The 27269-nt window shown below is 43.0% G+C and overlaps 1 protein-coding gene across 2 annotated transcripts in view; it reads right to left on the bottom strand.

Moving 5' to 3' along the window:
• gap43 (growth associated protein 43) overlaps positions 1–23356 on the bottom strand; it is a 288487-nt gene extending 265131 nt beyond the window's left edge. For both annotated transcript variants that reach the window (XM_078559812.1, XM_078559813.1), the window contains exon 1: positions 23177–23356. In XM_078559812.1, coding sequence (XP_078415938.1) covers positions 23177–23206 — 30 coding nt within the window. In that variant the 5' untranslated portion in view covers positions 23207–23356. The remainder of the gene's footprint in view (positions 1–23176) is intronic.
• Positions 23357–27269: the final 3913 nt, after the last annotated feature.

Below are 27269 nucleotides of genomic sequence, written 5' to 3'. Positions count from 1 at the left end.
AAGATCTGGTGCATATTCTTCATCACCTGGCTGACAGTCTAATAAATAAACTTGCAACATCCAGGTCAATTTCAGTATCATCCATAAATTATACCAAAATAATGATGATTTAATTGACTCTCATTGTTGCCAATTTTACACATTATTGTGCATGAAACATCTTTACAGTGGAAGAAATAACTTCAAGATTCTAAGAGTTCATTCACACACTTACTCTAGAATTGCAGTGAGGCAATTACATTGTTGCTGCAATATTTAAGATTATATGTAAAGCCTATTGTACCTCACCTCTGGAATTCAGCTCTTTTTTCCATGTTTGAAGCAAGGCTGTAATGAAGTCTGGAGCCAATTTTTGCTTGGTGGAATCCAAACTGAGCATCAATGAACAGTTATTGGTGAGCAAGCGCTACTTGATAACAATGTTGACAACACCTTCCATCACTTTGCTGATGATTCATAGTACACTGATGTGGTGGTAGTTGTTCAAATTGGAATTGTTCCACTTTTTCTGGGCTGGATAAAACCAGATAACTTTCCGTTTTGTTGGGTAGATGCCGTTTTGCAGCTGTCATGGAAAAGCTTGGCTACAGGGAAGCTAGTTTAACAGCATATGCCTTCAGCTCTATTATAAAGACCCAACACCTTTGTGGTATCCAGTACACTTAACTGTTTCTTGATACCATGTGGAGTGTATCGAATTGGCTGAAGATTGGCATCTCTGATGGAGGGACCTAAGGAGGAGGCTGAGATGGATCATACACTAGGCACTTTTAAAAAACATACATACGAACAAGGGGCAGGAGTAGGCCATTCAACCCCTCGAGGCTGCTCCGCCATTCAATAAGATCATGGCTGATCTGATTGTAACCTCAAATCTGCGTCCCACCTACCCCCATAACCTATCAACCCCTTGCTTCAAGAATCTATCCACCTCTGCCTTAAAAATATTCAAAGACTCTGCTTCCGCCACCTTTTCGGGAAGAGAGTTCCAAAGGCTCACGACCCTCAGAAAAAAAAAAATTGCTCATCTCCGTTTTAAATGGGTGACCCCTTATTTTTAAACAGTGACCCTAGTTCTAGATTCTCCCACAAGAGGAAACATCCTCTCCACATCCATCCTGTCAAGTCCCCTCAGGATCTCATATGTTTCAGTCAAGTCAACTCTTACTCTTCTAAACTCCAGCAGATACAAGTCTAGCCTGCCCAACCTTTCCTCATAAGACAACCCTCCAATTCCAGGTATTAGTCTGGTAAACTTTCTCTGAACTGCTTCCAATGCATTTACATCCTTCCTTAAATAAGATGACCAATAGTGTACACAGTACTACAGATGTGGCCTCACTAGTGCTCTGTATAACTGAAGCATAATCTCCCTACATTTGTATTCAATTCCCCTCGCAATAAATGCTAATATTCTATTAACTTTCCTAATTACTTGCTGTGCCTGCATACCACCCTTTTGCAATTTTTAATTCATTCATGGGATGTGGGAGTCTCTGGTTAGGCCAGCATTTATTGCCCACCCTTAACTGCCCTTGTTCAGAGTGCATTTAAGAGTCAACCACATTGCTGTGGGTTTGGAGATACATGTAGGCCAGACCAGGTAAGGACAACAGATTTCCTTCCCTAAAGGACTTTAGTGAACCAGGTGGTTACAACAATCAGCAATGGTTTCATGGTCGCCTTTAGACTTGTAATTCCAGATTTTTATTGAATTCAGAGTCCTTTCGCTGACTATCTTGTCTTTTGCACTCAATTTGTTGGACTCCATCATCATTGAGGATGGGCATATTCATGCAACCTCCTCCTCTTGTCAGTTGTTTAACAAACACATAGGGCAGAATTTTGCCCTCATCGGGCGGGCTTGGCAGGGAGCGGGTGGGAGCAGTCAGGAAGCTGACCACCACCCACTAACTGGGATGGACCCCGATTTCACACGGGCAGGCCAATTAATGACCGCCAGCGTGAAACGCGTGTTTCAGCGCTCAGCGCTGTCTGTGTTGGGGATGGGGGGATGAGGAGGAGGGCGAGGGCGTAATTTCGTGCATGTGCGCAGGTGCACGCTGGAAAAGCTCCCTGAGGCAAAGAGCTACCTCAAGGACATGAAGATGTAAACAAATAAAAATAACGAATTTTAAGGTGTTAAAAAACATGTCCCCTCATGTGACTCTGTCATGAGCAGCAACATGTTAGAAATTAGCATGAAATGTTTTCATTTTTTGAAAATGACGGATCGAAACCTCATCGCACCCGTGGATGAGGTTTCAGAAAAAATGCAAAGGCAAGCGGCCTTGTTTCCCAAAAATGCAAAGGCCGCTTGGCCTTTTCACCAGCCCGCCCACCGTAAAGTTGGACAGGCAGTGAAAAATTAAATTAAATTACATTGTTAATGGCCTTAATAGGCCTTTTAATTGTCGGCGGGCGTGCTGCCAAATTCTGCATTTGCCCGCAGACCAAAATATCACGCGAGTGCATGATGACATTGGGACATTTGCCCAACGTCATCGGGTGTCATTTTACGCTCGTTCAGGTCGGGCACGTGCCCACCTGACAAGCTAAAAATTCTGGCCATAAGAATAAAAGAAGTAGGCGTAGGCCCTTACACCTGCTCCATCATTCAATACGATCATGGCTGATCTTCTGCCTCAACTCTACTTTCTCGCCCGCTCCCCATATCACTTGATTCCCTGGGGGAGCAAAAATCTATCTATCTCAGCCTTGAATATCCTCAACAATGGAGCATACACAACCCTCTGGGTAGAAAATTCCAAAGATTCCAAAACTTCCAAAGTTTCGCAACTCTGAATGAAGAAATGTCTCCTCATTTCAATCATAAATCGATCTCTTAATGTGACTGACACTCTGTGTTCCAAATACCCAGTCAGGGGAAATGACCTCTATGTCAAACCAATTCAGAATCTTGTATATTTCAATGAGACCAATCCTCATCTTTCTAAACTCCCAAGATATTAAGCCTTTTATCCCATGAACCAATCTAGTGAATCTTCACTGTGCTGCCTCTAAGGCAAGTATACCCCTTCCTTAGATATGTAGAGCAAAACTGTGTACAGAGCTCCAGGGGTTGAATTTTGCCGTCGGCGAGCAGAGGGCGGGGCCCACTCGCCGACGTGTAAAATGACACGGGATGACGTCGGGGGGAACCCTCGACATCATCCTGCCCCATTTAAATTTTCAGGAAGGTGGGGGCACAGCAAAATCAGCTGTGCACCCCGCCGACCTGTCAATGGCCAATTAAGGCCATTGACGGGATCATTAAAACAATTAAAGGACCCACCCATCCAACCTTAAGGTTGGCGGGCAGGCCAGGAGCCCCGACGGGCAATAGAGAAAACATGAAACCTCATCCACCAGCGGGATGAGGTTTCATGTAGGGTTTTAAACAGTTTAATAAAGTTTTAGTGTAATTTATGAACATGTCCCATCACATGAGGGGGACATGTTAAGGACTTTTAAAAAATATTTTTAATGTTTTTAAAAGTGTCAGCGATCTCTCTGAGGCAGCACTTAGCCTTAGGGAGATGTGCGCTCTTTCGTACGCATGCGCGAAAGAGCGCACTCTAGCTTTTGGGGAATCCCCCCCCCCGCCCGCACAGGGAGTGCATAGCGCTTCCCGGCGGACATCACACTGGGCAGGCCTTAATTGGCCCGCCCACATAAAATGGCAGCGGGGCCCACTTCTCTGGCGGGGATCGGCTCCCCGCCCGCCGGAGATTGCGTCGGGTCCACCCGCCCAGCAGGCAGAAAATTCTGCCCAGGTATATTCTCACCAAAGCCTTATACAATTTTAGCAAGTCAATCTTGCCTTCCCAGTGTATACCTACAAGCTAATTTTGTGTTCCTTTTATGAGTACACCCAAGTTCCTCTGAACATGAATATTTAGAGGTTTCATGCCCTTTTAAAAAATATTCTGCTTTTCTATCCTTAATGCCAAAATGAATAACTTCACACTTGCCCATATTATGCTCCATCCATCACTTCATTGCTCACTCATATAACCTGTCGATATCTCTTTGCCATCTCTTAATGTCCTTCTCACAGCTTACTTTCCCACCTAGCTTTGTATCATCAGCAAACTTAGATATATCACTCTTATTGTCGTCATCTGAGTCATTAATATAGATTGTGAATAGCTTTGGCCCCAGCACTGATCCTGTGGCACATTAGTAGTTACACCCCACAAGCTTGAAAATGTCCTGTTTCTTCCTCCTCTCTGTTTCCTGTCCTTTAACTAATCACTTATGCAAGCTAATATTTTACTTCCAAGTCTATGAACCCTTATCTTGTGTATTATTCTTTTGTGCGGCACCTTATCAAATGCCTTTTGGAAATCCAAGTATACTATATCTACTGGATGCCCTTATCTACCCTACTAATTACATCCTCAAAAAACTAAAAAAATGGTCAAACACAATTTAAAATTCTTCAAATCATGTTGACTCTGTCTGATCAGTCTATGGTTTTCGAAGTCCACTGTTAAGACTTCCTTAACAATATATTCCAGTATTTTCTGATGACTGATGTCAGGATATTTTCTCTCTCTCTCTTTTCTTGAATAACAGTGTTACAATTCTAAACTCCCAAGCTGCTAGGAGCATTCTGGAATTGGGGCATTTAGAAAAATCATAACCCGTACATCCACTATCTCTGCAGCTACATTTTTTAGAACCATAGGATGTAGGCCATTACAGTAGTAAAAAAGGATCTTGGCTCAGAAGATCAGGAAGTCAAATCAGTATGGGTGGGAATTAGGAATAACAATGGCCAGAAAACACTGATTGGAATTACTACTGGGATTTGTCAGCTTTTAGTTCCTAAAGTTTCTCTAATACTTTTGTACAGTTTGTATAGGTCCCAACTGCCCCTAGAACCGGTCCCAATGTATCCCAGGCTGTTAAGTGAGGCAAGGGAGGAGATAGCAGGGTCGCTGGCAATAATTTCCAATACCTCTCTGGCCACAGGAGAAGTGCCAGAGGACTGGAGGACAGCCAATGTGGTACCATTATTCAAGAAGGGAGGAAGGGATAAACCAGGGAACTACAGGCCAGTCAATCTAACCTCAGTGGTGGGGAAAATATTGGAAGAAATTCTGAGGGACAGAATTAATCTATGCTTGGAGAGGCAGGGATTAAGCAAAGACAGTCAGCATGGTTTTGTTAAGTGGAGGTCATGTCTGACCAATTTGATTGAATTTTTCGAAGAGGTGACCAGGTGTGTAGATGAAGGTAATGCATTTGACGTAGTCTACTTGGACTTCAGCAAGGCTTTTGATAAGGTCCCACATGGGAGACTGATAATGAAGGTAAGAGCCCATGGGATCCAAGGCAATTTGGCAAATTGGATCCAGAATTGACCGAGTGGCAGGAAGTAGAGGGTGATGGTCGAGGGGTGTTTTTGTGACTGGATGCCCGTGTCCAGTGGGGTTCCACAGGGATCGGTGTTGGGTCCCTTGCTGTTTGTGCTATATATAAATGATTTAGACTTGAATGTAGGAGGGCTGATCAGTAAGTTCGTGGATGACACGAAAATTGGTGGGGTGGTAAATAGTGAGGAGGATAGCCTTAGATTACAGGAGGATATAGACAGGCTGCTCAGTGGGTTGAACAATGGCAAATGGAACTTAATCCAGATAAGTGTGAGGTGATGCACTTGAGCAGGACAAACAAGGCATGGGAATGCATGATGAATGGTAGGACCCTGGGAAGTACCGAGGATCAGAGGGACCTTGGTGTGCATGTCCACTAGTCCCTTAAGGTAGCGGGACAGGTAGATAAGGCGGTTAAGAAGGCATATGTGATACTTACCTTTAGTGGCAGAGGCATAGAATATAAGAGCAGGGAGGTTATGCTGGAACTGTATAAAACGCTGGTTAGGCCACAGCTAGAGTATTGTGTGCAGTTCTGGAATCCACATTATAGGAAGGATGTGATTGCACGAGGGAGAATGCGGAGGAGATTTACCAGGATGTTGCCTGGGTTGGAGAGTTTTAGTCATGAGGAGAGATTGGATAGACTGGAGTTATTTTCCCTGGAGCAGAGGAGATTGAGGGGGGATGTGATTGAGGTGTATAAAATTATGAGGGGCATAGATAGGGTAGACAGGAAAGAACTTTTCCCCTTGGTGGAGGGATCAATAACCAGGGGGCATAGATTTAAGGTAAGGGTCAGGAGGTTTAGAGGGGATGTGAGGAAGAATTTTTTCAGCCAGAGAGTGGTGGGAATCTGGAACTCAGTGCCTGAAAGGATAGTAGAGGCAGAAACCCATTTAAGAAGTATTTGGATGTGCACTTGCGATGCCATGGTACTCAGGGCTATTGGCCTAGTGCTGGAAAATAGGATTAGAATAGTTAGGTACTTGTTTGAATGGCATAGGCTCGATGGGCCGAATGGCCTTTTTCAGTGCTGCAGACCTCTATGACTCTGAGTCTATGGGCAGAATTTTCCCTCCCATCGGGGGAGAAGTTTAGGAGCGGGCATGTGGAGGCGCGCCTCCGATTGGCACCCCCGATCAGGGGAGCACTGCCATTTTACATGGGAGAGCCAATTAAGGCCCGCTCAGCGTGATGTCCGCAAGGAAGCGCTATGCGCTCCCTGTGCGGGTGGGGGGGGTGGGGATTCCCTAAACCGAGAGTGCGCTCTTTCGTACATGAGCGTGGAAGAGCGCACTCATCTCCGTGAGGCTAGGTGCTGCCTCAGGGAGATCGGCGCCAAAGTTAAAAATGTTAACAATAGAAAAAAAAATCCCCTGACATGTGCCCTCATGTGACACTGTCACATGAGTTGGGACATGTCCATTAATTTCATTAACACTTTTATTAAAAATTTTAAAACCTACATGAAACCTCATCCCGCCCGTGGATGAGATCTCATGCTTTTTCCAATGCCCGCTAGGGCTCCTGGCCTGCCCACCAACCTTAAGGTTGGACGGGCAGGCCCATTAAGTACTTTAATTACTTTGTCAATAGCTTCAATTGGCCATTGACAGGTCGGCGGGTGCACAGCTAATTCTGCTGAGCCCCCGCCCACCTGAAAATGGAAATGACGCGGGGTGATGTCGGGAGTTCCGCCTGATGTCATCCTGCATCATTTTACACGTCGGTGAGCGGGCCCTGCCCCCCACTCACCGAACGGGAAATCCTGGCCTTTGACTTTTCTCCTGCTGATATTAATTGTGTGGAGATCCTCACTCTTATTAGCCTTTCGATTACCCACTATTTCTGGTTTGCAATTTGTGTCTTCTACTGCGAAGACAGACACAAAATATTTGTTCAATGGGCGGAATCATCCCAGATTTGCACTAAGTGCGGTAGCACGCGGGTAGAATGACATTTTACCCACCGACTGCAATGGCGGCTATTCATGCTGTATTGTCCCAAACCCACCACATTAATTATGCATTCCGGGGAAACACATTGTTTCCATGGCAGGGGGGCTCTCATTAGCCCGCCACGCCATCACCTCACTGCTTCAGCACGCCGGGCACCATGTTTAAAATCCAGCTGCACGCACGCCTCTCACAGCTTCCAGCCCACGACTGTTGCAAAGAAGACATGGCCCTGAAAGACAAAAAGACTGTAGCCCCAGGTTTAATAGCATGTCCCTTGAGTGTCTTTTTGATGCAGTGGAGGCTCACCGTGATGTCCTGCATCCCAGCTTTGGCCGCAGAATGGGCAGCAACCTCACTAATCCGGCTTGGAAGCAGTGGTAGGGGTGGTCAGTGCCAATGCCCTGCAAAAGGAGACAGCCACTCAATGCTGCTATGGGATGAATGGTCTCATCCGTTCCACCAAGGTATTTCACTCTTTTCATCACTCTCAACTCACAAGCCCATCACACATCTACAGGGATCTCACACCTCAAGGGACAACACCACTAACTCTCACACACACTCTCACATCTCCACCAGGCTCATGTCCTCTCAAGCTTGTGTCCTCATCCTGTCCATGGCTCCGCTCACCACACAAACATCCCACGCAGAACCATGTGTCCTGCTCACACTCTCTCCATCTGTTTTCATGCAGGAGAAGCTGGCTCACAGCAGGAGGGAGAGGTCCCAGACTGGGGATGGAGTGGCCCACATTAGGCCCCTCACTCACTTTGAGGAGCGTGCCATTGCGCTGACTGGTGAGGACATGGACCGTGCCTGCAGTGATGGTGAGGTCGGTGGGGAACACCATTGTGAGACTCTTGCACCACATCATCCCTCTCTTGACACAAATGTGAGTGCTCTCTTTCCTGCTTTTGACTGTGCTGCCATCCACTAATTATCTCTACTTTGGTTCACTGGGAGCTCTGCCAAGCGACCAACGCTCTCAGCCAGCCATTCCCTCACCTCCATCCACATCCTCACCTCCAGCCAAGAGGACTCCTCCTTCATTGAAGAGTTGGAATAAGCAGCATGGAAGACCCATCACAGTACTTACCCACACCCTCCACCAGCGCAGAGACACACACCTCAGTGGGATCTAGATCTAGGGCAGGCTCGGGTTCACAATCTGGTGGTCACTGCACAGACACCTTTCCGCAGCACCAGGAGGCAGCTTCGTGCAAACTCCCCGGCACTCGGAGGGCTGCTGGGGATTAGGCATCTGTGAGGTCTGAGTCAGATGACAGGCCTATAGGTTTGCCCTTTCAACTCATCCTGGAGAGTCAGCAGAAGGCGGGGGGACATCACGTAGAGCTGTTGGAAGCCCCCAGCAGAGTGCTATGTGAGTCAGAGGAGTGTGTCCGCCTGCTCTCTGATGAAGTGGTGCCCACATGTGTGTGTATGGAGGTCTCCATGGGGAGGATGGCAGACGCCACGGAGTCCCTGGTCCAACAGAACGTGGAGATTGTCTGCAGACCTGCACTCCATCGCGGGAGCCATGGGTGAGTTCCTGCAGCAGCAACACGTGAGGGAAATGGGGCACCTCGACATTGCTCCATGTGCTCCTTCCACTTAAGGAATCAGGCCAGGGCCCCCAGGCACCCAAAGGGCGGAAAGAGCGGCAGCTGGACACCCCTGGGTCATCCACTCAGGAATCTCAGAGGCTGTTCTCTCCCTCCCAGCCTGTCCTCTCCCCACAAGTCTCTTTTGCCTGTGATCCCATCAGCCTCGTCCTCTGACACTGCAAAGGGAGTAGCCGGCCCATGGGTGATTCTGCAGGGAGAAGTGTATGTGTGCGAGGGCCTTTCGGAGACTCGTGCAAGCACTCTCCCATGCACACGGATCCTTCATGTATCACACTCACTGCAATGTCCTGGGCATTTTGAACGTTGCCTGCTAGGTTTTGCTTTCAGTTGTCCACCTGAGCTGACCTGCATCTCTGTTCACCCGCTGATCACACTCCCATGCAGCACATGATCTCACCCACCACGCCTCTCGTTTCACTTTCCATTTGGACAGCATGGCCTGGATTTGCTTTTTCATCATCTTCCCATCTTTTCCCCTCCCCCAGTCACCCATTTCCTTTCTCCCATCACAGTTGGCCCACCTGGCATCACCTTCTACCTCCCCTCTGTTACCTACCAGCCACAATCCTTTTCTTTTGGGGATGCCCAGGTTAACATGCACTTTCCCTTCCTTCCCAAAAATCCCAGCCCTATCCACATTCCCCTCCCAAACTCCTCCTTCCCACCCCCAGGGTCTGTGTCTGCCTCCAAGTCCCTACCCACCATCCTCGCTGTCCTTTCTACAGCTCCTGCCAAAGCCTCACACTCGCTGCCTACCTTGTCACTCTGCCCTTGGTCATTCTCACCATTCCCTCATACCACGCCCATCCTCAGTTTGCTCTCCAGGAGGCAGTCATGGACCCATCAGACCCTCCATTGCACGTTCACCTGACATCACCCACTCCGGACCCCTCCCCCCCTGGAATCCATTCTCCCCTCTGAACCTCGCTCCCCCTCACTCGAACCACTTCCCCCCTCTGGACCTTTCCCCCCATCCAGGCCCCTTCTGCCTCAGAGCCCCTTCCCCTACTCTAGACCCCTTCCCCACTCTGGGCCCCTTCCCCCTCCTGGACCCCTTCCCCTCTCTGGATCCACTCCCCCCCTAGAACCCCTTGCCCCGGAACCCCTTCCCCGCTCTGAACCCTTTCCCCCTCCGGACCCCGCACCCCCTCAAGTCCTCCCACCCCCAAGGACTCCCCCCCACAGCTTTGTCCGTCCCCCTTCCTAACTCCCTCAGACACCCTTACTTCTTCCGCCACCCTTAGTCCTGCCCCCTCCCCCCCCGACTCCTTCCTCCAGCCTTACCTCTTCCTGTAGCCTCACTTCTTCCTCCAGCCTTACTCCTTCCCCCTTCCTCCACCCTTAATCCCTTCCCTCTCTGCACTCCTTCCTCCCTCCCCCTGGATACCCTCCCCTCTCCACACTCCTTCCTCCACCTGAACCCCTTCCTCTCTCCAAACTCCTTCCCTTACACCTTCCACCCCCTTTACACCTACCCCCCAAGTTGCCTTCTTCTCTCCCGTTACCCCCTCCTCCCCATACTCCCTCATTCCCCCCAACCTCACCCTCGACACCTTCACACCCCCGCCCAACCTCACCCCCCAACACCTTCATTCCCCCTGCCCAACCTCACCCCCCAACACCTTCATTCCCCCTGCCCAACCTCACCCCCCAACACCTTCATTCCCCCTGCCCAACCTCACCCCCCAACACCTTCATTCCCCCTGCCCAACCTCACCCCCCAACACCTTCATTCCCCCTGCCCAACCTCACCCCCCAACACCTTCATTCCCCCTGCCCAACCTCACCACCCCCCCGACACCTCTTCCTCTCCCAGTCGAACCTAGGCCTTCCTCTCCCACCCTCTTGACCATCATCCGTTGTGGCATCAACGGTGACTTTCCAACTTCCATAAGCTGCTTCACAGCAGAGCCATGTCCATGAGAATCCACCCAGCACACCATGGACAGCCCTCCAGGATCCCGTCACTGTCGGGCTCCAGCATTCTCTGCTCCTCGGATGCCCATGCCACTCTTAAACTTAATACGTAATTCAATTGTATTATGATAACTTTTTATCGGAGGGTCTTTTACTTTCAGATTACTAATTAACCCTGCATCATTACACAATATTAGATCTAAAATAGCTTTATCCCACAGTGTATTCTAGGAAGTTGTTGTCAAAGCATTCTACAAACTCAACTTCCAGACTATCTCTGTCAATTTGATTTGTCCAGTGTATATGAAAATTAAAGTCCCCCATGATTATCACATGGCTTTTGTTACAAGTTCTAATTATTTCTCACTTATTGCTCTGTCCAATGGTAGGAAAAAAACTGTTTGAGGACCTATGAACCATTCCCTTCAATGGTTTCTGACCCTTGTTATTCCAAATCTCCACCCATACTGATTCTACTTCCCAATCTTCTGTGCCAAGATCCTTTCTTACTACTATCCTTATGCTGTCCTTTATCAGGGATACTCTTGCTCCTTTGCTAGTCTGTCTGTCTTTTTGAAATGTTGTGTACCCTGGAATATTTATTTCCTAACTTTGGTCACCTTGCCAACTATGACTCTGTAATGATGAGTATATGAAACCCATTTATCTCTATTTGTGCCATTAGTTCAGCTATCTTGTTACAAATGCTCTGTGCATTCAGATAAAGAGTCTTTAATTTTATTTTTTACCATTATTCTTTGCATAGACCTTACCACAGTACTACTTGATCTAAGGGGTGTGATTGCACCCTGTCACCACCATGGTTCACCTCTATTTATAACTGAATGCAGCAGAATGGCAGATTTTGATTTGATTGGTTGTGGGATCTGTCTATAGCATTCCGTTTTTGGGTTTTTTAAGCATGGATGCATTCCTATACTATTTGCACATCAATGTTATTAACATCCAGTTCTACCTCACCACCACCTCTCTCAACTCCTCCACTGTTGATAAATTATCAGACTGCCTCTCTGACATCCAGTATTGGATAAAGAGAACTTTCCTCCTGTTAAATATTGGAAAGACTGAAGCCATTAATTCAGTCCCTGCTACAAGCTGTATTCTCTAGATATCGATTCCATCCCACTTACTTGCAACTATCTGAGGCTGAACCAAACTGTTTGCAAACTGTTGACATCATATTTGACATTGAGATGAGCTTCCGACCACATATCTGCTCCATCAGTAAGACCTATTTCTATCTTTAACTTTGCCCCTGCCTCAGGTCTTCTGCTGCTGAAACCCAATTTCATGCCTTCTTTCAACTAGACTTGATTATTCCAATGCTTGCCTCCAAAATTCTGCCCTCCGTAAACTTGAGGTCATCCAAAACTCTGTCACTCATGTTCTTATTCGCACTAAGTCCGGTTCTTCTATCACACCTGTGCTCACTGACCCACTTTAGCTTCCAGTTAAGCAATGCCCCAGTTTTAAAACTCTTATTCTTGTTTTCAAAGTCCTCCATGGCCTTCCCCCAGCTCTGTAATCTCCTCCAACCCCACTACCCTCTGAGATATCTGCATCAACTAATTCTGGCCTCTTGATCATCCCCAATTTTAATTGGTCCACCATTGGTGGCTATATCTTCAGTTATAGGTCCTAAGCTCTGGAATTCACTCCCAAAACCTCTTTGCTTCTCTACCTTGGAAATGACTGGTACTGACCGAACTGGTCCTGTATACCTGAACATGAAACTCCAGTAGCACTGGTGCCAATGGTACCAGTTTTTGACAAATTTGAACTGTTTTTTCCTTCTGGGTTATGACACACCTTGGACATTTTATTACATTAAAGATGCTACATAAATGCAAATTTTTGTTGTTGTAGCTTCATCAGGTTGGTACCTCACATTGAGTTACACCTGGTGCTGCTCCTTGCTCATCTGCACTGCTGATTGAGCCAGAATTGGCCCCCTGGTATGATGGTAGTGGTAGAATGAGGGATTTGCCAGGCTACGAGGTTACAGATTATGGCTAAATATAATTTTGCAGCTGCTGATAGCCCATAGTGCCTCATCGATGCCTGAATAGTTTCAAGGTCAAGACTGCAGATCACAGAATACACTTCATCATGGATTCAGAATACAAAGACAGTTTGCTGAAAGGACTGGTATGAATGCGTCATCCTATGATGACATAGTAATTTGGGAAAGCTCCTCCCACCAGTTGCTCAAAGCATATTTTTATTTGTGAAGGGTATGTTTTTTCTTAGCCTGCAGGCAGGTTCTTTATATTACTGACAACATTGTTTTAAATATTTGGCTATGTCTACTAATGAATGTATTCCAAGCATCTTGATGTCACCATGGTAGAATCCTGATTGACCCTATGACATGTTTGTGAGCAGACGGATGAGCCACAGTGATCTTTCTGATCCTTTAAATGCCTGTTATATGCAACCAGCTCACAAATATGTCCTTGTCTCGTTGCAAATGAACATTACTTTTTAAATGGACATTTTGTTTTCTATGAAACTTGTATGTATTTTATCTGTTCGCTAGCTGCTCGTATGCCTGTTGTCTGATTGCACCCTCTCCATGCACTGCTGGAGTTGCTATGACAACTCAACTCTTGCACTGCTGCCGAGCAGAAACGGGCCCTGACACAACTTCACCTGCTCTAAGCCAGCAGCAATACTATGCCGGTTTAAAGGGTGGCTGGGCAGTTGAAAGTAATTTGGAGTTCAGGCCTCCAGAAGCTGGTTTCAGGAGGGTAGCGTGACTGTTCAACTCACATCACCCCTGTTTCAGGTAGAAGCCAAAAACTGCCCTCCTAAACTCTAAATGACACCACAAAATTAAGCAAAGCCTTCAATCTTCCTGAATTATCCCGGAGGCCTCAGATAGTCTTCTCCCCCCTGCTTCACTGAAAAGATTCTCTAGGAATATCCCTGTACTGCCTTATAATTTAGATAAACTGTCTGGTTTTGTACATCTAGAAGTAAAAAGTCCATTGCATACTTAATTTATTGGAAAACCATACCATGGCTAGCTGCCATATTCTGGTGCATCATTTTTTCACACTAGTGTTTACAGTCCCATCCTTAATGTTGTCACCAAATCATGCCATATATGCTTACAAGTTGGTAAAAACTCATTGGTGGTCTATTAAATCTTCCTGAAACCAAAGCTTAACTCTCAGGTGCTATCTTCTAAAATTTGGAATGCAGATGGTTTTGATTTGCTTAATTTACATTTTTAATATTTTACAAGGTAAGTGGCAGCTCTGCGAATTAAAAGTGAAAACTGCTTCCCTGGAAATTGCCAGAGCTGTGCACGCATACAGAGAAGACCATATTAAGAAAAGAAGACTTATGTAGTGCTTTTCGCATTCTCAGGATATCCTAAGGCACTTCACAGCCAATAAAGTACTTTTGAACTGTAGTCACAGGTTGATTTGTAGACAAATGGAGGGTAATTAGGGATGCAACTGCCACATCCCATGGAAGTATAAAAAAAGTCACCTTGCACACAGGACAGTCCCAAAGTGTATGAGATAAATAGTCAGCCTATCTATTTTAACTCATATTTCTTGAGGTCTGAATGTTGGCTAGGATTCTAGGAAAACTCCCTAATCTTCATGAAGCAGGTAGGATCTTATCTGTAAAATGCCATTTCAGTACTGAATTGAAATGTGAGCCCAGATTATGTGCTCAGTTCCAGGATTGGTATCTAAACCCACAACATTCTGAGTCAAAGGTCACCAAACTAGCACTCAAGAAAAATTAAGAGTCGAAAGTACACGTTCATTTATTTGTACAAAATTATCCAAATTGGCCAATTCTATATCTGAGTATTGCTGAAAAAAGAGAAATGCCTAAGCTTAGGCATGCCTCTTTTATCAGCAATACTCAAGTTCTGTACTACCAAATGACTAATTCTGTATCTGTTCAGATAGAATTCAGTCCAACATGCATTTTTGCTTACTATCTTACACTTGCACATATGGGATTAAATATTGCCTACCAATCATCTAAATTAAATAAGTATGGTACATGTGGCTGCATTATTGCAAAAGATTGTCTCCAGGCAAAGATTGTACTTTTTGTGTGATTTAGATGAAAAGGTTTCTTCTATCATAATGTGATGGTAATATGACTAGTAGAATAGATCCAAACACAAGTTCCATGGAATAAAAAAATACAAAAAATAACGACTTTAAAATATTTAAAAGATATTGGGAGCAAGTTTTCAATGAACTCTATGCTTGCCTGATGATGTCAACACAAGGCATGACTCCTTTTCAAGTCCCTGCCTTATTTAAATTTGACGGGCAATCTGCCACAATTGCATTGGCTATTGGACAACTTGCCCATTGTGGGGAGGCTCTTGTGTGGACTTGATTTCTATTCCTGCTGGCATCTTTTAAAGGGGATCTAAAGTGCTTATTGTGGAGCTCAGCTAGAACTGTTTTCTGTGTTCTAGAAGACAGAAAATGTCCACTGGGATGGTGCCTAGATTCTCCATCATTGCCCCGGTGTCTTCAGTGGAAGAAATAAGAAGGAAGAGGAGTGTTTTATTTCCAAAGAATAGGAGAAGGGTGTCCCACCACATCACCAATGCCTACATTTTAATCGCTTGGACTTGGAGGCCATGCAAAAATTTCAATTATATAAAGCAAACTGCTAAAGTGCGACTTTCATTCACTGTCTTCTTGTCGTTTTCAGCAGAGCTCTGCATCAATTTATTGCAATGTCTATGAAAATCTTGATGTACCCCACTTCACTTTCTCCTCATCCATTCATTGCAGCATCCTTTAGTGATACCTCGAGTTGCTGTTGCTTCCAAAGTCCATCACGTACTGCCACAGCTCGACACAAACTCTTCTACACTCACACACACATGTTCAATACTCTCAGGTATGCCACTCACTAACAGACTCTCTTCTTTTTGCAGGACAAACCAGCTCACAATGCCAGGTAGAAGACCTGCATAGGAGGAGAAAGTACATAAAAACATGAAGTACCATCAGCTGCAGAGGCTACTATGGATATCTTGAACAGAAAATGGGTAATTTTGACTTTGGCAATAGTGTAAAATGGATAGTATTGTTTTACACTATCACCCAAAGATAATGTTGCCCCCAGTTATTGCAGTAACTGTTGCAGAGAATTTGGCAAGGGGATATGTGTCTTTGGGTATTTGGTCCTATAACTACTTCACTTATTACTTAGTGCTGTCTCTCACTCAATCTAAAATACAGCCTGGTTCTTCATTGGGCAAATACTCTTTTGCAATAATATGCAATTTTCTCTAGCTGCTAACCAGTTTTACTTTCCAGCTCTTTTTATGAAGTTCCAAGTCCATTGGCAGTAGAGGAGGGAAGTGCACTGTACCTGAAGATGCATTGTCACACAATTTTAATTCCTCCAGCTCAGAAATTGTCACCTCGTGAGCTTTTGATAGTGATTGAGAGAGGTCAGCATTGGGTAATGCATTAATGGAGACATGGCAGTGATTGTGCCTCAGCTCTACATGTGTGCTTGGATTTCTGAGAGGTTTCATTGGCCAAGTCTAGAGAGAATAACCTTTGTTCCTAAGTAACCAGCTTCTCACTCAATGCTCGAGGTCAAATAGAATGAGAATTCAAGACTGGTGCATGTAGAACCCTACATGTTGCACAGTCGTGTCAGCACATCAGTTGGACACTCAGTGATTGAAAACCCTCCATATTCATGTAGATTCCAGACTCTTCTAGTAAAGCACATAGCTTGCATGTGTAGTCAATGATGCCCTGCATCTGCATGAGGCCCGTAATTCTAGCAAAGCTCAGGCCTGCCGAAGTCTATCTTCATACTTCACATTGTCCATGGGGAAGAGTGTGAAGTGATTAGCTTTGACAAAGAGTGCATCTTAATTATGTTTTTATTTTGAGTATTGGATAGTTTTAACGCTTTCTATAGTTATCTGTCTGATGATGGAACAAATTGATAGTCATTGATGATCTTACCCATTACATATCCACCATGCTGAATTAATGGTGGCTTGAGTTTGTTCATGTCAGATTTTTATGAAAATGAACAGAATTTTTTTTTTGTCCCCATGTTATCCAACATGAAAAACACTTCATCCAGGATATTATTTGAACCCTATTTTTTGCCTGAGTGTTAGAAAATCTTAAAATTCAATTTACAGACCATAAGACCAATAAAGAGGTGCTCGAAATTACAAAGGCGAAAAGGCTCAAAAAAGTGGCATTCAGAAAAGAAAATGCCCATATTTCTGCCATTTGATCAGAACTGAAATCTACAGGGATCCCTCCTGGAGGGCAAAGTGAGGGCAGCAGAAAGACCGGTCAACCTATGCATAGTTGGATGATGATTGTGACAAAGTGTTGCAGACAAGCTACAGTGAGTGGATGTGTGAGAATGGCACAAGACAGACAAGCATGACATACCATGAAAGTAGATCTCCTGGTAGGATCAGCTGCAAGCTGGCAGAGGTTAGTAAATAAAAGTAATGCTTAACTTTATTATTTATGAATACTAAGTATGCAATTAGTTTGTTCTGTACTATGGGTTAAAGACAAAAGGAGTGATTTAAACCATGCTCACCTGGCAGAAAATATCCAAGTTAAATGGTTCCATACTACTTACCTGATCTGAAGTCAGGAGCTGATAGATTCAGATTCTCACCTACTCTCCTGAGCAGGCAGAAAGAATGCCCATCCAAATCTGGCAGATGCATTTTGCATATTGAGTGTAATCAGGACCTGACTGTAATTTTGAATAGGTGGCCTGCATGGGAGGTGATAGTGTGTTTTCTGCTAGGTCAGCCCAGCAACAAAGTGGATTGGGCTAGAAGAGGAAAGGTTTTAAATTTTTAAAAACTTTTTTCGGAGGTGAGGTGAAGTTGGAGTCTTCAACCATGCCACTGCTGTGATCTCACCCTCCTCGATCATGGGCAATCCTGCAGGATGACCCTGCTGTTGACAGGCAGCTAATGGGTTATATGATTTTCCACTGCTTCCCATCAAATTCCCAGCTGGAACAGGATTTAACCGAGGCCTGGAAGTTAAAAAGGCCATGGGATTTACTTCAGGAGCTCAGACTTCTCTCTGGTCAGTTACTGAAAACTGGTTCCCAGTTAAAATTAGACTCAAAGTATTTTTCTTTTATAGTTTCTTTTAATAGCATTTAGTATAAAAAAAACTTTGAGTATATTCCCAACCATTTTCACAAATTTGATTCCCACATTGCATTATTATAACTCTGCTTCACATATCTACTTTTAGCTAGCACAGTGTGAATGGGTCATGAGTTCATCTGTCATTTTCAACACCATTACCACTCACTGTTCAGCTGTGTGGGGTGATTTTGCTGCATTATAAGATCTGAGTGTCAAATATTACCAGGCCTTCCGCTGCTACATTGCTTGGTGTTGAAGGTGATTTGTACATTTTTGATCTTCTTCATCACCACCTTGAAATATGGAGTGAAGCAACAAGTGCAATGCATTCAGGTTTGTTGGCAAAACTATTTAAGAAAACCAGGCATAATCCCAAAATGCAAAATATAAAAGGCAATAGTTTAGATATTGAAAATCTTCCAAAATTAAGATACTTTCACCATAAAAACAGAATGTGAACAAACAACATGACAGTAAAGAGTTTTTGCACTTATACAAACACATGGAAGAAATTACATTACTTCTGGAATACCAATGAACGTCTCCTTACTGGAAATGGGTGTTCTGCTATTACTTTATATACTGTATGACTGTCCCAAATTTCTTCATTGTTGTAGCTTCCTTCCAATTTTCTGCTGAGTAGGTGTAAAACAGGTTTGAAGCCCCCTGCAGCTTAAATAAAGCACCAATCATACTTTAACTGTCAGGAGGCACATCACAAGTCAATGAATAAAAAAAGAGCAGTGACAGTTCTTCTAAGCAGAGTGGAGTTGACAGAGCTAAGGTCAGTTGGGGTAGACTTGATGTGAATTTTACATAGCACCATTCTGGATTCTGAAACTGAAAGTTGCAAGATGCCAAGTGTTCATGAGGTATATTTGTGACATTGTGACAATGATCTGATGCTTTAAAAGTATTATTGAAAAAAAAATCATGCTTGCGCACAGTAGTGAAAAAACAGCAACAGTGACAGTAGGGTCTGTAGCATCCTTCATGAGAAACATAGCATCTGCTTGCCATACGTATTGCAGGAACTGAAGCATCTACTATAGTCTCATTGGCCGATTCTGAGGTCACAAAATAGTTTAGAAGCTTCAATGTTTTACAAGCTTGCTTAATCATGAATGTACGGAAGTGTAGGGAAGCAGTTTAAGCTTCATTCTTGACACGGGCTTGAATTATTTAGTAAATCCTAATCTTAAACCTGCTAAGAATTGCTTAGCCTCATTAAACAGATTCAAATGTCACCTTTACGCTTTTGTCCAAATACACTATGCAGTAATTTATGCAATCTCATGCAATCATTGAGGTGCACCTTGTTTTAAATATGAGTTCAAGCAACTTTCCTTGATGAAAAATTTTGAATTAAAAATTTCAAAAATATGAAATAAGAAACAGGCAGCTTTGAAGGGTAAAGATTCCATTAGTTTGCAATGTTACTTAATGTTTCAAATAATTCATTTATTGAACAGTATAAAATACATAACATTTACTAAAGAAAGGCTTTTAGAATTTTATTTTTTGGATTCAAAAATTACTTAAAATATTAATATCAGAAAATATGACAGTAAATATGTAATCATTTTTGAAATGCACATCTTTTTTCCTATTAAGAGTATGCACCATCTTATGAAGCTTTATTACTCTCTTTGTCCTCCTAATATTCTCCCTTTACTAGCACTGCCTGGGGGACACACCTTACAAAAGCAGTATGCTTCTAGGTCTCCAGTAATGTATGTCTTGGCTGTCTGCCAGAAGGCACACAACCAACTTTTCTTGCCCTCCCACAGGGAGGCGTCTGCCCTCAACTGGGATATGCCTTCCAATATAATTAGAAATCAGAGACAGAGTTTATTGCCGTAGTAGCTTTTCCTTTTTATGACAACCTTTTTAGTGAAAGGTCGACTCTTGAGTATGGTCACCCAATGATGTATGATAAGATGCGTATTATCTGTATATTTTCTGTAAGGCTTATTGGCCTCATATAGGTTGAATTTTAGAAGATCACAACTGAAATACCTTACAAAAGTAAACACTGATTATAGTTAGTTACATAAATGCAAGAAAACAACAGATTGTATATGTGGGTAAAGTAACCAAGAGGAAATAAATTGAAATAATTATTTTATGATTGTTGATAAGTCTGACTCAATCAAATGCTATGACATACCAGAATGCCTCTCCCATATAGCTAAATGGCAAAAAAAAATTATGAGGCACAGTTACTTCTATCTGTCAGTGGACCAAGGCTTCTGAGAAAACTGCTAAGGATTAACATTGGGTTTACAACTTTACAAGTGTTTAATGATTTCAATCCTGGTAGACTTTAAGCATTTGAATGCCTTTAGGTAAGGGTTCCAATGATAAATATTGTATATATTTCATCCTGATTAATTTAAAATAGTGTACAGAATAATACACTATGATAAATTGGAAACTAGATGATTTTGACTTTTCATTGACATGGCATACAGCTTCCACTACACAAAATAAATCATGTATTTTTTTTTACAAGCAGCACTTGCATTTTGGTTTCTAACAAGAGCATCTACAAACAACACGTTAGGTCTATTGTGTAACAAAAGCTCATCACATAGCACAAAGGTTTACATCATCAGCATGATTCAGAAATGATGATGTAAATTCTCCAGAGGACTGGCAACCCACTTTCTTCAGATACAGAGAGCACTCCCAACGCCCTCAGTCTTACAGGAATAACAATTACCCTGTAGTACAATTAAGATTGCCCAGAAGTCAGTCTTTTATTGTCTAGTTGGGCTCTCCTTTTGCAACCATGTAATAAATTATCGTGAAACCTTTTTTTTTTGCTTTACCAAGCCTTCTTGCCTAGTTGCTAATGGAGGACTGCAGATATTAGGAACGCTTAAAAATTCACTAGTCATCACTTTATTTGGATACCTCGAATTAATACTGCTCCCCGCCCTAACATTTTCTTTCTCTTTTTAAAGACAGCAGTCAAAAGGAATTTTCCAATTCAGAATAAAGCTTTCTTGTAAAGATGGATTGGCATTTAGGGCAGTTAAATGTTGGTTGGACATTTCAGCCACCTGAACTGAGTCCAGGTCAAACCATAGGGGATGAATTGAATTAGAAACTAATGAATGCATTGCTGTGCATTATTGATGATTAATAAATACTGAGATTAATTCAGGCATAAATCAAAGACCAGTCATTCAACACACACTTTCGCTTTTATCGCGGTTGAAGCCTTTTCATGGGAATACTCTATGATTAGCAAAGCACACCCTTTTCAAATAATTTCTATTAATTATCCTGTGTAGAATGCAGAGTTAATGCACAATAAAATGTTTATGCTCCTATTTAGCGGAACACCCATTAACTGGTATACTATGGAATTAAAAAATATATATATATATGTTATTCAGTTTTAAATTTCCATCCTTTTTAGAAAAGGCTCCTCCAGCAATTTACAATTCAGGTTTTGAAGGAAAGATGTATGAGGTTTGATATCTGTACAATAATGCACCTCTCTCAGCAAATCTGATTTCAAAGATAATAATGTCCAAATTTAGGGCTGAGGTAATGGATGTACCTTGAACTACATTGACAGCATCAGATTCTAAATTTAATTTTGTCCTACCCATCAGTTTAAAATAAATTGTACTATAACTCAATTATACCATTATGACTACATTGATTAATGAAACTTCTATTGCGCTTTCTAATAAATACACATTTATTGAAAAGGGATCAGGAAATAACAGTTCTAATCTGCAACCTGACTGAATCAGAATATTCATGCCATTTAAATTGCAAGTTGAGCTTTTCAGGAATATCTCCCTTCACTTTCAGTACAATTACTGTAAACAAGATACAATAATTGGTTGTCATATCTGGCCATTATATCCACCAATCCAATAACTAGACTGAGACATATAAGGTTGTTGCTCATGCTGTGATCAGCCATTCAAATCCTCATTATAAAGTTGGCATTGGTTACCTACCCACCAGATGCATTTTCCAAAAATCTTATTATCCATAACATATATTGCAAAAATCATTATTTAATATCACAGAATTATTGTAGTTTTTATTCTCCTTTGTCAAAAGTATATTAAGGTTTGAGCATCTTTTTATATATTATTTAAATTGTTCTTTGCAATGTTGAATTTATCTTTATCCCCTAAGATTTTTAGTGTTCTAATTTAAAGTATTTTTCTTTTATACATTAATAATTGAAAACTACCCTATCTTAAAAATATATTCAGCACACAAAGGAGAGTTCGGAAAGACTCCACCATAAGGACCAGTGTTCTGTGTTAGCTAGCCTCATATATTAGGTGCCACTCCCAAAGCTGTACCTCTGCAGCCAAATCATACGATTATCACAAGCTGAAATTCCAGTGGGTAAGACTCGATTAATTAACTGACATACTGGCCATATTTTTTAAAAATAGCTATTCATCCCTATCAAGACTGTTGTAGTAACTGTTACTCTATTTTTTTTTAAATCCAGCAGCCCTGACCTTTGTGCATCACAATGTGAATGTTTTAGGTAAATTTTCTCTAATGCGTAGTTGTTTCAACTAAAATGTAATTTAAACTGGGCACTGGCTAAAATCCCATAGATTTAGCATTATGCTTGTTGAATATCAAATGAAAAGGCATTCTCAAATGGAACACTGGCTGAATCCAAATGCTGTGCTGAACCTGATGCATTCAGGTATTTTAACTCTTTTAGCTGTAGGATCCTTAAAATCTATCAGTCATGAATTCAAAGACAAATGTGAATTATAACAGTCTTCCAATTCATTGTAGTCCTTAAAAGATGAAATCATTCATCTAGAATAGGTTTTATTATCAGATCTTAAAAAATAAAATGTACCATTATAACATAGAAACACATGTATATCTTCCATTTCATATTTTATTCTTCAGTCAATTAATGGTCAACATTTTCATGCAAGTATCTCATATCTTGTAGTCCCAAAATGTTGTATTTTTTTTAAATTCTAGATTTGAAATATCTATATTCCTCAAAGTATTTCAATTTCAACTTGTGAAAAGAAAGATCATTGCAGATATATTGTTTCAATAACTGTAAAAACAAAAATATTGTACCTGTTTAGTTCTTCTAATGCAGCACAACATGATTCCCGTATCCCTTTCCTTTTCTCTTCCTTCCTATTCTTTCTTGCTCCTCTCTCACTCCTTCTCTCTGTCTCTCACTCCCTCTCTTCTCACACAGGCACTGCCGACAGCTGCACAGTCAACTGCTGCTGATCAGCATACTCTCCTACCAGTTCCCCCTCCCTCCCCACCCACCCGTGCCACCACTCCCAGACAGCTCATTAAATATTAAGCGTCTCTTCCGTACCCTCAGTGGCCACTGTCTAAGTGTGCACGTTTCTGGAGTATTAACAATTTAAGTACTGAATTTCTTTCAACATCTTGTAGCACACATTCAAACATCTTATCCAGTATTTATAACAAGGATATTCTGTACATTCAGGATACCATATGAAAGGATAAATGATAATTCATTTATTAAGAACATTTCTTTATTAAATGTGCCCTCATAAAAATAGGCAAAACATTTCATTTGCAATATATTTTTTGAAATGGTGCCAAAACGCTTGAGAGCATCTCATAATTAATGAAGTGATCTGCCACGCCCAAACCATGGTGCTGCACAGGGCTAGTAGGATAAATTAAATTGATTTTACCCCTCTCATGAATAATATAAGTTGCAGGGATTGGGCATTTCTTTGCACTCTGCTTCATGAATGCATTTTTTTTAGCCCAGCTGCTGAACAACAGAATGTGATTGGATCCAGTAACGTCACCATACATTAACCCCTGTAATGCTGTAGGTTTTTAGCCTCCAACAAAGCAATCAATGCTTATGACATACAACAAAGAATAAAAAGGAATGCAACAGATAACCCTTAATATCATTCCTCAAAAAAGGGCCCTCCACTGGTTTTATACAGATTGACTACAAATCAAAGCATGACTGCAGTAATATTTTACATTGCATTTTGAAAAAAATCATAGTATTGACAAAACAGATACTCCTGCATCATTCAGTCAGTCCAACTCCATGTTACAGTAAGGACATAAAAATCAAACAGTATGTTTATACCTTTGGTTAGGAAGAAAGTTATTTCCCATTACCTGTACTGCATTTCTGACATAAAATGATATGAATAAACCTGTAAACATGGAAGATTTGAAGTCTTGAGAAAAAGCAACAGAAATATCCATAATTTAGTAATAAAATATAATAAATATTATTTGGAAGTTAAATGTCTCAAATGTTATTAGGTTTCCCATAGGAATGCCAAATGATTAATGAAATATTTTACAATTTGAATGTTTTGTAATTGAAGTAGCAATCATTTTATATTAATTAGCACGAGTTGTGCGAAATGTAAATTCAAGATCCATGAAGATTTTGGCAAACCACAAAAAAAAAGGACAGGGAGGGATATGGGAACCTATAACATGAGATGGCATTGGCTTGAAATGATCAGACTAAACACTAAACCTGGGATAGAATGATCAGATGAAACTGAAATAGAATGGTCTCAATTAAAGGCAGCTCACCGCCACCTTCTCAAGGGCAATTAGGGATGGGCAATAAATGCTGGCCTAGCCAGCGATGCCCACACCTTGTGAATGAATAAAAAAAACAGTCAACCTGGGGTCAAGTAAGTACACAGCTGTCCAAGGATAAAGTGGTGAAGTGTGCCAAGAGTGATAGTACATGAATGTTCTAGAAGACACGATGAAGGGGACAGGGTGATAACGTATAGCATAAGATAGCACTGACCTGAAGTATATTCTTGTATGTTAATGTACTTTGGGGAAAGGGTTATCATTAAAGGGGAGCAGTACATGAATTGTACATGTCGAGGTCCTGCAATCCAAAGCTGGATACATCAGAGCTACTCAAGGTTGTCCTCCACAGCTGCCCATCAGCCATGCTGCAGCCATTAAGATAGCACTGCACAGGAGCACTAGATCAGTCAAGGATACCCACAAGACAGGCACTAAGGGGATGCACAAGGATGAATTATTTTTGGTGTATTGCCAGATAAAATTGTCATATGAAATGTCACAACGATGTATGATGTGCAATGTGGAATATTAATTGTTAGTTTAATCGACTGGAGTAATGTCTTCAATTGTTTTTTTAAAATGAAAAAAGAAACAGCTAGAACTGCAAAGATACTGTTTTAAAATGGCTGCAGAAGTCAACTGACCCACAAATTGACCAAGTTTCTAGAAGCCTGTTAAAGCAGATTACCAGGGGACATGTCTAGGCAGTTACCTGATGGACTTCATACTTGCCATTATTTAAAGTCTCTGCAAAACATGAGGAAAATAGGCCACCATACATCCTGACTCCAGAAACAGCCTGGAACAAAGAAGGACAAACAAAGCTTATTATGCAAGGAGGGTGCTAAGGTCCTCATAGACTTTGAAAATTGAGTCATCCAGCTGGCTGGCGAGGATCTGGACCATTCCTGTGCTGATGGTGAGGTTGGCGGTGCTCTACCAAGTGAGGATCCAGCAATGCAACATCCATCACATAACCATGCTGTGAGTAATATCTTCTGTTCCACAGGCCACTGCTATGCACTAATTATCTCTCCTTGCTTTCTCAGGCACATCTGGGAAACAGCCAATGGAGTCCACAACCCAGGCTCTACAATCAAGCCCGGAGGGCAGCTCAGAAGAGGAATCTGCTGAAATCCTCCCTGAAGGCCCGTTACAGCACTCACTCACACCCTCCACCCTCACTCACACCCTCCACCAGCGCAGAGGCACAGACCTCGACGGGACCTAGATTTACAGTAGTCTTGGGATCACAATCTGGTGAACACATCACACTTTCTAATCCACAGCAGGCGGCAGCAGCGGCTTCCCAGGTCCCCAGCACTCGGAGGACTGCTGGAGGCCAGAAAATTGCTGAGTCTGAGTCTGATGACGAGCCTCTGGACTCGGTCATGTCACAGTTGCCGGAGCTGCAAAGGCAAGCTCAGGAACATCAGGAAGGGATGTCCGCTATACTCCTCAGATTGCACGGCACGATGGAGGAGTCCGTCCACCTTCAGGCTGAGGTGATACCTCTGGCATGCCAGTGCACCGAAGTCAACGCTGGTAGGATGCCAGCTGCCATGGAGACCTTGGATCAGGACATTGCTCCTGCGCTGCTGCACGGGCTGAACTCCATCGCTGATACCATAGTTGGCCTCCAACAGTTTGTACTTGACAGAGGTGTGGGGCAACTCGATCTTACTCCAGCTGTCCCTATTCCTCATGGTGTCAGCCTGGGGCCCTCAGGCGCCCATAGGGAGGAGGACAGCAGGTGCACACCCTGGGGCCATCCATCCAGGTGACCCCAAAAGTGTCCAGCCCATCTGAATCTCCTCTTCCTGTGACCTCAGCATCTCCAGCTCCACAGGCTGAGGAGGGTGCCACTGTCACACAGCAGGATCCTGAAAGCAGGCCGGGGCCCTCCAAGTCTCGACCCTCCAGAGGACGCCTGCCAAAGTCATCACAGACAGGGCATCGCAGTCGGCAGGCTGCCCCCACCTCTGCTGTGGATATCCAGGGATCGCCAAGATGTAATGGCAAGGTTAGGAAAGTTAAGAAGATGCAGTTGCACAGCCTGGGCATGGGTGTTAATCAATTGTACATAATGTTCATTATTGTCAATAAACTCCCAAGAATGTCTCCCTGCCTATGGCTCCTTGTTCTGATGAGCAGTTCGTGTCACTCAGATGTGAAACCTTTCTGCACAGGATAAAGGCAGGTGACTCAATCCAGGGCCTCTTCCCTGTACTTTGTCCAGCCTCAAACTCCCTGGAAACATTACTGATGCCTGCACTCATTGGTGCTTGCCATTGCTGCCAGAATGTTGTGGGCAGGTGTCACAGAGTTCCATCATTCTCTCTGTGTGCTCTCAGCACCTTTAAGGTGGGGCTGGCCCCCATCTCTTCAGCATCTGTGACTAGTGATGCTGTTCTCCTGAAGGGGTCAGGTGCTGAAGTCGGACAAAGAATCAGATGCTTTTAAAGTTTCATGGCTGTGACTCCATGATATGACCCTTATCACAGAGCACAAACGAGCTTCCCTCCGCCAGACAGGAATCAGACATTCTCAGGGGCTATGTGAAGATCAATGGAGTGTCCTCATTGCATGT

The sequence above is a fragment of the Cetorhinus maximus genome, chromosome 16, assembly GCF_964194155.1.
Source record: "Cetorhinus maximus chromosome 16, sCetMax3.hap1.1, whole genome shotgun sequence".
Classification (NCBI taxonomy): domain Eukaryota; kingdom Metazoa; phylum Chordata; class Chondrichthyes; order Lamniformes; family Cetorhinidae; genus Cetorhinus; species Cetorhinus maximus.
The sequence above is the reverse complement of the archived record's forward strand: the minus strand, read 5'-3'. Positions and strand labels throughout refer to the sequence as shown.